At 36.4% G+C, this 12,237-nt stretch overlaps 1 protein-coding gene across 6 annotated transcripts in view; it reads right to left on the reverse strand.

Annotated features, from left to right (window-relative positions):
• LOC125048860 (protein alan shepard) overlaps window positions 1–11,503 on the reverse strand; it is a 161,095-nt gene extending 149,592 nt beyond the window's left edge. For 2 of the 6 annotated variants that reach the window (XM_047647798.1, XM_047647796.1), the window contains exon 1: window positions 11,329–11,501. In XM_047647798.1, coding sequence (XP_047503754.1) covers window positions 11,329–11,385 — 57 coding nt within the window. In that variant the 5' untranslated portion in view covers window positions 11,386–11,501. Of the gene's footprint in view, window positions 1–11,328 lie in introns of all 6 variants that reach the window. The other 4 variants (XM_047647799.1, XM_047647797.1, XM_047647801.1 and 1 more) reach the window with 3 other exon arrangements.
• Between the last annotated feature and the right edge of the window lie 734 nt (window positions 11,504–12,237).

Consider the following 12,237-nt stretch of genomic DNA (forward strand, 5'->3'; position numbering starts at 1 on the left):
ATAGTATAATTATGATTGTTTTTTACATATATTTAATTTTTAATAGTTTCTACTATGTGTATTTTTATATGCTGTTCTTCTCTGTATTTTTTGGGTTGACGTTGAATTCACCTCTGTACAACTGATATAAAAACCTAATCATTATTACTTTAGATTAAGGTTCTATGTATATATATATATTTTTTTTTATATAACATTTGGTTATGCACTTCTCGCACGCATCATGTTTCTTTTTTTTTTCTCTTTAACTAGGGTTGCCTGGAAGAGATCGCTTATTAGCGATAAGGCCGCCCGTTGCATCCCTTATTAATTTTTATGTATTGTGTTTCTCTTATTTGTAACGAAGTGTAAATAAAAAAAAATAATCATTAGATAGAATCGGCGCTCTAAGGAACCGAATTTCTATCACAAACATTAATGGAATCAGTATCACTAATAAAGTCAAGCCTCAACCACAAACATAATGTTTAGTTATTTTGTCCAAACATAGGCAAGGTTTTTTGGCAAACGTAACGCGTCATTGTTTCGCCTTTCATCTTATAATCTCCCCGCCTAGGTTCCTGCATAATATAATAGTTATCAATCACTTCAAGTTTGAAATTTATTTTCAATTCGTCAGCATACTTGTTATTATGTTAGTGATAAACATGACGCACTTCACTGTTTACTGGCTGTCTGTATATTATCTGTCGTATAAATATCTATTTAAAGTCTATATAGAGGTTACTTATGAAGGCTATTATTGTATAAAATTAATTTATGTACAACAGAAATAGCTGTTATTTATGTTGGACTACAATCAAAGAGTACGAAATAAAATATATTTCGTAGCAAATTAAAAGGTTTTTGGAACTAGTAATTAGCTTAGATTTTACATTAATGAAATGAATGAAAAAATGAATTTAACGAAAGAAATGAGAAAATAATTATATTAAGTATTCCCGCATTCATTCGCTTCAAGATACAAATCACTCCAACATTCATTGTTTGTGAAACTGATACTACGCAATACTCTAAGCTAATTAGATAAAGAGTGTGCATTAATGGATTCGATAACAAATAAAAAAACCGTTGATTTCTTAAACAAACATATGTATCGTTTACAAGATGACTAATTATTACTAAGATTACGAATACAAAGACTGTCACTGAAGCTGATTAAATTAAATTGTAAAAGAAAATAGTCCAGCGCAACCAGCAATAATAATCATTTCTGTATAATATCCTTTTTTCCTCTGTGCCATGCCATCTATGACATATAAGTCTTCGCTTACCGTACGCCTAGCTTATTGCACATGTAGAAAGAAACTTCATTGCCGCACACCCGGTATTGGAACGAAAATATTAAAATAATATTTTAAGAGGAGTGTTGGTAATCACTCTCAACCCTGAGGTCGTGGTTGAATCACGACTGTGAAGCAATGGATATTTCTTTTTATGTTAATTAAACTTGCTCCTTAAGAAGAAGTGAAGGCAAACATCGTGAGAAAGCATGACTCAAACCTAATAATCGACCACATGTGTCAGACACAGAAGACTGACTTGTCTATAAACTATAAGAATTATCAAAACGGATGCAATCTGCGGCCAAGACTCATATAAAGTTGTAGCGTTACTGAGATATTGCTTTTTACGTAAACTGAAATATAAATAGAACCATAAATACGCATCGCACTTGCACTTCCCATTCAAATAACCGTTTACACCAATTATCATTAACATTCGATTGTCACTAAGCGTGTTTCCATTAATTTAATAGTAGGTATGCGCTATGAAATCAAATTTTCACATTAAACTCATTTGAACTATTCAAAATAATTAACATTCATTGTGTACCTTCACGCAAGTTACGAAATCTACATATTATCATAATATAATGAGTCATAAAAACAAGCTCATTATGTGTAACGGAAATAGTATATCTCTGGTCTTAAACCAAGCGATATGAACTGGTTTGTGATAAAGAAAATCACGTTATGTGGTGTAATTAAACTTTAACCTAAAGGTGGAGAAGTTTATTTTAATGACGCCCTTGAAGTTTTGTATACAATTCTACAAATACATTGATAATACCAAATCATGACATTCATATATGTAGCTAATAGTTTTTCTTTATAAACAGCTATCTAGACATTTCATACGTCCGTATACGTCCGTCAACCATCGAAACGTAGGACGTTTCCGTAAGTCTCACATTAAATACATTTAGTTTAGCTAGTCATTGGTTCACTAAGGTATCATAAGCAATTCAAAATAGGTTAGATTAAGTACTAACTGGTTTCATCTGCATAAAATTAATAATGTTTTTAACAAGGCCAGGAAGTAATTAGGTGAACTTTTAAGTTCAATACAAAAAGTGAATAACTATAAATACAGCATATAATCTGTTACTTTACGATACACATAATCCGACTTTATTTTAATGTTGGTTTCAATTCGATTAGGTGATTCATTGTCAAAATCTATTTATATTTTAATAAAAATATAGCATTGATATATAGTTGAGCATTCCAATTTATGTAGTAAGTTAAACCTTTAAGTACGGAATGCAATCTGTCATGCTTTAAGTCTAGGACATAGATCGTAGACTAGTACCCTAGGTACGTTATAACTAACATAGTATGTTACATGCGTCACATGGATATATTGATCTCAGCGTCTTCAAGGCAACATTATAAGCGTTTTGTACAACGCAAAATGAGTCGCTTTTAATGAAATATGTTGAGAAAACTGCTTGTAACAACACAGACCATAACGCACTCTTCTCTGTTATAGCATAATCTACTCTATGGCTAAGATAACTGCAACTACATTAATACTACTATTAATAAGAAAAAAAAAAGATTGTTGGCCTAGTGGCTTCAGCATGCGATTATCAACCTTAAGGTCGTAGCACCAATTACTAATCTGTAAAATATAATTGATCAAAGAAGCGAATGCTATCCGTTGCCAAAACCACCAGGTTGTAATGCAACTGTAATATAATTCCTTTAAACATAACGGGTTTATAATTTTGTCTTAAATCAATAACTTCTAAAAAAGTTAATAAGCGTACTTCAAGCCGACTCAGCCACGAGTTGTGACTCGTGGCGTGTGCGTGGAGTTGTGGCACAACCTATCTCTATTGAAACTTGCTATTTACATAAGGATAGCCTACGCTCTCTTTAGCTGATTGCATTACTATTAAATTGACCACAGCGGAGACCTGAGAAGACCTACATCTTCGAGTATATTAGAAGACTTCTTCACCCAAGTAGTAGAGAATATTACAAAACTTAACCCATTACAATTACGGTAAATACAAATGTAATCAACGTGTATAGTTAACCAGTGATTAAACAAACGAGTCGTGATGTAGGCGAACCCGTAGCGCCTCACAGTTCAACAGCCGACCGCGAATGGATTTATTATCGCTATTTATAGGCGAATTTAAATACATTTATTGTTGGCACATCGCACTCGATTGCAACTTGATGCACTCGTTAAATTTTGAATTTTAAATTTGGAATACTGGCACTTTAAATATGCTTCGACAAAGTTATCAATATTGGGATATTGGGCTTTAAATATATTCCGTATTTGTTGGAGTAGTTATTAGACATGTCATTGTCCAAAAATGCACTAATAAAATATTTACTATACATATGAAAATTGAGAAATAACTGCTTTAACTACCAAAGACTCCTTTTTTAAAAAAATTGTGCGAATTTTGCGAATTGCGAACCCGCGAATCTTCAAAATATTATAAAATATATATGTTTTTTTATTACTAGCATAAAGATACACGTCTGCTGTAGTAAAGCGTAAAACTTGGCATCTAAATTATATTAAATCAGATTAATTCATTGGATATTGCCATCCTTTTAAAAAGCGCATATTTAAACGAAATATTTGAGATAATGAGCTAAATACCGTTAACAGGTGCGCCCGCGCCAACTATTCGCACGTGGATAAGGCCAAAGACCTTGTGTAAACAAAATAAACAAGATTCGTGTTTGTAATCTTAATTCTTATTAAGTTTTTGCATTGAAGCCATGTCTACCGAGACAGAAATATACAACACTTTATTGACAGTAGACGTTTCATCTGTCAAGCACACTGACACTAGTACACGGTATATGCGCGTCCCCAGGCCAAACGCTTTTCTAATAATTAAATTATAAACGACTTCAAAAAAGCAGGCTTAACCTATGTTTTCTGGATATAATTTGAATAGATTTATTTAGGCAAGAACGCTTATTATTTGTCCACAAAATTCGTGAAAAGTCACATCCTTTGATTTAATTCAGTTATTTCTGGTATTTTTTTTTTTTTTTTTTTTTAGAACGGGCGGCAAACGGGCAGGAGGCTCACCTGATGTTAAGTGATACCGCCGCCCATGGACACTCTCAGTGCCAGAGGGCTCGCGAGTGCGTTGCCGGCCTTTTAAGAATAGGTACGCTCTTTTCTTGAAGGACCCTAAGTCGAATTGGTTCGGAAATACTTTAGTGGGCAGCTGGTTCCACATAGTGGTTGTGCGCGGCAAAAACTGCCTTGAAAAACGCTCAGTTGTGGAACGGCGGACGTCGAGGTGATACGGGTGGAATTTCGTATTCTGTCTCGACGTCCGATGATGAAATTCAGCTGCAGGTATTAATCCGAACAACTCCTCTGAACACTCTCCATGGTAAATGCGGTAGAAGATGCAGAGTGACCCCACATCTCTACGCAACGCCAAAGGATCAAGCCGCTCGGAGAGGGATTGGTCATCGACGATTCGAACCGCTCTGCGTTGTATACGGTCAAGTGGAAGGAGCTGGTACTGGGGAGCCCCCGCCCAGAGGTGAGAGCAGTATTCCATGTGGGGCCGAATTTGCGCTTTATATAGTTGCATGCGGTGGCCCGGAGTGAAGTACCGCCTCGCCTTGCTGAGCACACCAAGCTTTTTGGAGGCTAATTTAGCCTTTCCCTCCAAGTGACCGCGAAACTGAACGTCGTTCGATATGTCAACGCCAAGTATTCCAATGCTGGCTGTGGCTTTAAGAAGAGTGTTTTCGAAAAGAGGAGTAGCGACAAAGGGTGTTTTTTTAGCGGAAAACGCGCAAACTTGTGTCTTCTTGGGGTTAAATTGGACTAGGTTTTGTCTGCCCCAGTCTGAGACTCCACGTAGTAGAGTTTCGACTTCAGACACAAGTTTGTTCCGGTACTCATCAACAACTGCCCGAGAAATACCTGCCCGGCCAGTGTAAAGAATATCCCCAGTGCTGTCATCCGCATAGCAGTGAATGTTGCTAAGTTGCAACATATCATTGATATGCAGAAGAAATAGGGTCGGGGATAGAACACAGCCTTGTGGGACCCCAGCGTTCACGGGTTTAAGGTCGGAACATGCTCCGTCGATGACGACCTTGATGCTCCGATCGGCCAGAAAGCTGGAGATCCAATCGCATAATTTCTCGGGAAGCCCATAGGCTGGAAGCTTCGAGAGCAGTGCTCTGTGCCACACCCGATCGAAGGCTTTCGCTATGTCCAAACAGCTTTGGCGAGAGACCAGAAGGCTCGAGTCCCTGAAGGGAGTTGGGCCAATCTCTCGCCAAATCTGGCAATGTGCTCTGACTTTGCCTTAGTGATTTCCCGTTTGAAGGACCTGGAGGCTGAGTTATATGCTGTTTTAAGTTCGCTGGTATTGGCATCACGAGATTTCGCCGCTTCCGCCCATGCCTTAAAGCATTCTCGCTTTCGACGCGAGGCCGCCTTGCAAGAACGTTTAAACCAGGGCTGAGACTTGCCACCGATCGGCACCGCAGAAAATGGAATAAAGAGTTCCATGCCCTGCAGAACCACTTCGGCGACAGAGGCGGCGACGGAATCTGGAGCTTACGGCGAAAAGCACATAGGCCCCCAAGGGTAGGACGCAAAGAAAGACCGCATCCCGTCCCAATCTGCTGACTTATAGTGCCAAATACGGCGACAACCCATAAAGCGGGGCCGTGAAGGGCGCGTAGATGGCACAGTACTCCGGACCACACAATGATCTGATGAACCCAATGGCGGGTCAACAGAGACTTGATAGTTCTCCGGATGTGAAGTCAGCAGAAGGTCCAACAAAGAGGGTTTATGACCATCCACATCTGGTATTCGCGTAATCGCAGGGACCATTTGTGTCAGGTCGTAGGCTAAAGCAAAGTCGTGAAAGGATCTTCCCGCGTGATCGGTAGTTTCAGAGCCGAGCCAATCGGCATGGTGGGCGTTAAAATCGCCAAGTATCACGATTTCAGCGGTAGGAACCCTTTCGAGCAGGGAATCTGTAGCCATTTGAATGTGCTCAATGAGTCGGTCAGTTTCGGTATTTCCGCTATGGGAAGAATCGCGGATGGTCATCGCAGTCTACGCGCAGCCAGAGGTTAGATAGGTCCCTTCCTTCAAGCGTCCCGAGGCGACGAGAACAGATATCCTCTCTGACGTACACGCAAACTCCCGCCCGCGGCACAAACGAATGTTCCAATTTGTACCCCGGGTAGGAGAGGTAGGAAGTATCAGCCGGGGAGGAAATCTGAGTCTCGGTAAGAAAGAGCAAGGCCGGCTTCGCAGTCTCTAAATGGTAGTGGACTGCGTTGATATTGGTATTGAGCCCCCTAACATTTGTGAAGTCCACGGCGAGTGTGGACGGGGGTGCCTTTGTAGGAATGCTCCGTTTGCCCCGAGAACGATTAATGTAATTTTTTTTGAGCGCAGAATTGCCCCCCCCAGAATACGAAGGGCAGCCTGTGCGTCCACCACCGGGCGCAGAGTGTCCCGGTGTTGGACGCCCAGAGGGGGATTCTCCACCGCGAGCGCGTGTGGTACCCCCCTGGGGTAGATTCTGTTTTTTTTTCTGCACCTTCATATTACTTGTGGGGGGGGGGGAATGGTATATTACCTAGGAAACTCAAATTTTCATCAAAATAGGTTCAGTAGTGTTTTTAACATCCATACTTATGCTTTTCGTAATATATATTGTATTAAAGACAATACAATATATTGATTGATTAGCCTTTATTGCTGACACCCAGTACAATGTAATAACAATTATTTAAGTTACATAAAAAAACACTTAATTCTAACACATAAATAAAACTTAATCTAATACATCATATGATCCGTTTTTGGTAATCAACGTGTCTTGTGACACGTAGGCATCAGTCAGGCCTTGACAATACAATATATAATATATCTTTGTAGACGTGTGGTATTTAAACTTTTCTAAATTACTTTTATTCATCGAAATGTTTTTCGCAAACGTATTTTACGAAATTTTTAATACTTTTTTAAACTCCCGACGACTATTGATTTGTCTCTATTCATTGCAGTGTTATAAAATTCTTTGGATTAAACAGTGAAATAAAATATTTTTTTATAAATAAATTTAAAAGTAGTCCATACAAAGGTGACTTAATAGAAAGCATATTCTATCACATACCAATACACACAAACAAATACTGTGTTGGCATAGTTCCGAATTATGGTTTATATTTGGTTGTGAACTGTAAAAATCAATATTCATAGCTCACTGATTGCAGCCCACACTTTATAATAAACATTGCATACAATTGGCACTCTTAGAATTATATTGTAAAGCTATATATTGTATCAAGACATGAATGCATATAGTAAGACTACAAATAAACGAACATAATCATTTAATATTGAATTATTAACAGAAATAAAAAATGCTATTTATTGCGTAATTTATTTTAGTACCTACTGAATTAAAAAAGCAGGAGGGTCTCTAGGGAAAACATTCTGGGTCGTCATTCAACGTTAAATTATAAAATGTGTGTGTAATTAAATTATGAAATACTTGCAAAAAAGACGTGTGTTGTTCAATGAAAATGCACGTCACCCGTTGATCGAAATTTCGAGGGGATTTTTAACGATCGAACGAAACAAACAGAAGTCTTAAAATACCATAAAAGACCTCTTTCCATGACATAAGAGATTCAATAGCATATTTAAGGTAGAGTATTCGAAAGCCGATTACTTCAGGCCCTGCTACTTAGCCACTTGTTTGTTGTTCTTAATGAGCAGTGCCAGCCAACTTTGGCCTGTTCCCGCCTCAATTAAAGCTTAAAACATGACTGGAGTGTCGCATCGTACTTGACGGTGTTACGATTGCTCTCATAAGTAACGATGTTTGTGGGAAATTATGTAAGGAAATTGTGTTTAAACGTTTATGAGACCAACTGGGTTCTCACGGCTATAAGCTTCTTAGTTCAAACTATTAATAACACACATATATAAATAACGCTACGATGAGATTATTAACAACAAAATGCTTAATTAAACAATAAATATAGCTGTTTGCTTATTGCAATTGCATAATGACAAAATATTTGAAAAACATATTACACAACGTTAATTACGTTAGTTTAAAAAGCTGGAAGGCAACAAATAGCTAACAATCGCGGTACCATTAGGAAAGTTTTACAGAAAAGTACATTCTAATGTATTGTAAAAGTTGTGGAGATTGTGTGGGTGAATACAACGGTTATGAATAGAGGCTATTCAGTGGATTCAAACGAAACGTAGATTTATGTTTAGCCTTTCTGTAAGGTGATTGAAAATACTTTCTACAGATTGATGTATAGATTTTTAAAACTTGTGATTTGTAATAATGTTACATAAATAAAAATAGTTTTTATTTAGTTTTTTTAAAGTTATACTTCTTTAGGCGCGTAATGAAAAATTTATGAGAGTGAAATTTTACGATGCGCGCGCACCGTGACACAAAATTAACAGAATGAAGTTGCCCACGGAAGATGCTACGGCATTGGTCATAATTTAAAAACAACATTCGAATAATAATAGAATTTATGTTACACTTAATGTAAGACAATAATAATAAAATGTAAACTGATCTTTATTGACTATAATGACTCCTTTTCCAGTCTTTGATTATTTAATTGTAATTAATTATTTGCATGCATCAAAAACTATTTTTAACAATGCCAAAGAAGTATAACTTCTTACGCGCGAACATAAGTACACGCACCCTTTTTTGTAATATTGTGTCTTATAATGATTGCATATGGCATACACATTGATGTTTACAATTTTTTTTGCTAAATCACGTAATGTTTCACAAGATTTCATTTGCCACTTTGTCTTTTTGTTTTAATTATAAAAAGTAAATTTATATTTTTAGTTCCGGGTTACTAAATAAGTAACTATCGAGAATCTAACCGGCTTTTGGCGAAGCTTTACTCAACCGGTTCGAAAAAATTACGATTTTTAACTGTTGTGAAAAACGTTTATTATTATTACATAACGGTTATTAGTACGTTACTTTAAATGTAGATTTCCTCCTTGTAATCTGTATATGGCATTGCTAAATAGTACTTCCTCGGTTACAAATATAGCTGATTTGTGAAAATACAGGACATGATCATACCGTATGAAGTAAGTGTAAAATTTAATCTAAGCTGGGAACGAAATAATTTTAATTGAACTGTCTTAATTGTGTAACGGGTACAAAACACAACATCAAACTTGTTGCGAGTTGTCACACAACAGTTGAAAAGGAAATGAAATTGTCAACAACAAAATCCTTAGTTAATAAAAGCGAGTTAAACACGAGTAAACACAATATCATTACAACTGTACCGACCGCGGGAACCACGATGCTCGTAAAGAGACATTTCGTTGAGTCTCTAATGGCGCGAGCAAATACATACATTTTGTTGCAACATTCTCTCTAAAGCCAAAATTAACCAAGTCAACATTCGTGGAAAATGGAATAGGTAACATAAATGTTATTTTTATTTATTTATTAACACTTCGTTGCAGAAACATAATTGAATTAAATGAAAAGGAGGGCAACTGGCGGCCTTATCGCTTTGAGCGATTTCTTCCAGGCAACCACTGTGAAAAAAAATTAGATAAACACTTCCTTTAATCTTTAGAAGATCTAAAAAAAGAGGTTATCTAAAGGAGGTTTGATTGATGTATGTGTTTTCTATGTGTGTGTCTGTCCACAAATTTCTGGGATGTAAATATCATTTTAAGTTAGAGAACAGTACAAAAGCCGTCAACATCGGGCAGTTTTTGAGATGTAAGGGATTGCGGTTATCTTTTAAATAACTTTTCATATGTTTTAAATTTAACTAATTCAAGATCCTCCATTAACTTATACGTATACTGAAGTTTGTTCGTGTTGAGTTCGGTGACGTCATATTACTATGTTCTTCTTACAAACCAATCAACTGTAAATGAGTGTCTGTGTGTAGGCTTCTAAAAATTACGACCTGAAGAAAAATATACGCTGAAAATGTTTCTGCTACACATTCTTGTTTCAGTTTGTGAGCACCTTTACACATTCAAATATGTACGAATAAACGTAGACTGACATACCACACATAATATCGTACATTGTTTAAATCTTTCTGCAAATCTCATTTAGGAAAATTAAATTAAAGTCATATGAGATACTGAGTTGCTACATATAACTATGAATATCTATCTTTTATATATATAAAAAGAAAATGGTGTTCGTTTGAGGCTCTTTCACGCTTAAACCACTGATCGTATCGACATGAAACTACCACCATTCGATGCGAAATTTATGGCTATTTATTTTTTAATTCCAACGTTCCTTCATTTTTTTATTTCTGTTTTACTTTTATGAAAATTTTTCCCGCTAATAAAAACAAAAGAGGCTTCCTAGAACCGCAAAACGTCAACATCTGTTAAAAACTCGATTTTCGAAATATTTCAATTTTCTTAGCGGGAAGTTAAAAAGAAGAATAATAAAAATATGGAAATAAAATAAAATAATGAAACATAAAATTTATTTTAATTCGTCCAGCAAAGCGGGCGCGAAACGGCTAGTACATTATAATTACTATATGTTACTTATAATTAGGAATTTATGGAAATAATAATTTTTTTATTATTTATTCCGTAACGTAACCTCTGCTCTTCCGACTGTTACTGTAACGTTTAAGAACCTATGACCTTTTATTTGCGGAGGCGTCATTACCAACCGTTTCGTATTACGCTCCAATCGGCCCACGCTTTAATAATTTCATAAAAATAAGTATTGAAACCCAATAATTAACCCATACTTCGTTAATTATAGTACAATTTATAGTACGCAAACATGCCGGTACAAATGTTTATTTACATCAACAGATATCTGAATAACGTAAAAACCACTACTTATACAGTCAATCAGGGTAATGAGTGGGAAAACTCTCTACAAATGCGTGGAGGAAACAGTGTTTCATACTTCGTAGGTCAAACGTTGCTACGGAGCGTAGCAAACATATGTTCCACGCGCGTTCGATCGATACCGGCTAAACATGCACTTACCGTGGTCATTTTGAAGTTTAACTTCCGCTGTAGAGCCGTCTCAAGGTGAAGGGCCATTATCAAACGTTATCTACAAACCTAAGACCGCTAAGCGTCTATAGCATAGCTTAAAACCAGCGTTAAGTAAAAAAACCGTACGAGCCGTATTCCGCGTGGCAGATCACGATCACTCGGCCATTTTAGCCGCTTGTCAAAGCTTTCGCGTTTCCTCCGCGCGGCGCTAGTGACGTACGGCTGCGCAAAAATGACCTGTGATGCACGTGCACGCTCGCAATTTTCAACAAATTGATTTATGTCCAAACTTTTAATTCGGACAAGATACATTTGATGAGTTCGCGTGTTTGAAGATTGCAAATATTTTGCCGCTATCTTGAGAAAGTTGGGTTGTAGCAAGTAATTTGTTAGAATATATTGTAAATTTTCCACTGATGTTCTTTCAAGTGTTGCGTAGTAATCGCTTAATAATGAGGAAAGTATCTTACGAATAATTTTTATTGTAATTTTATAGAGTTTATAGAGGAATATTAAACTTGTTATGTAAATCGAGAAGTGCATAAAGCTATTTTCTGTTTCGAAATCTACAGAAAATCGCAACACCAAAGAAATAATTGCTATAAAAAATTATCCAGATCCTCTTACGATTTTTGTGGGACAGTTTCAAATTTATGAATCTTATTTTATTATGTTTCGTAATTAGCTCAGGTTTTTTATTTAATTATTAATAGTTCCAAAGATGTGCTGAGTCATGGCTGCAGTTTTATCCATTCTTATTTTGTAAATGAAAAATTAAAAGGAGCGACGGAGAGCTCTTTTTGTCCGTTCTACTCCATTGATTTTAAAAATGTATAATAAGTCTTTTTAACTTGTTTTTGTATTGACGTTCATAAGAATTCATTATACTATATATAT

This window comes from Pieris napi, chromosome 4 (genome assembly GCF_905475465.1).
Source record: "Pieris napi chromosome 4, ilPieNapi1.2, whole genome shotgun sequence".
In the NCBI taxonomy this organism is placed as follows: Eukaryota; Metazoa; Arthropoda; class Insecta; order Lepidoptera; family Pieridae; genus Pieris; species Pieris napi.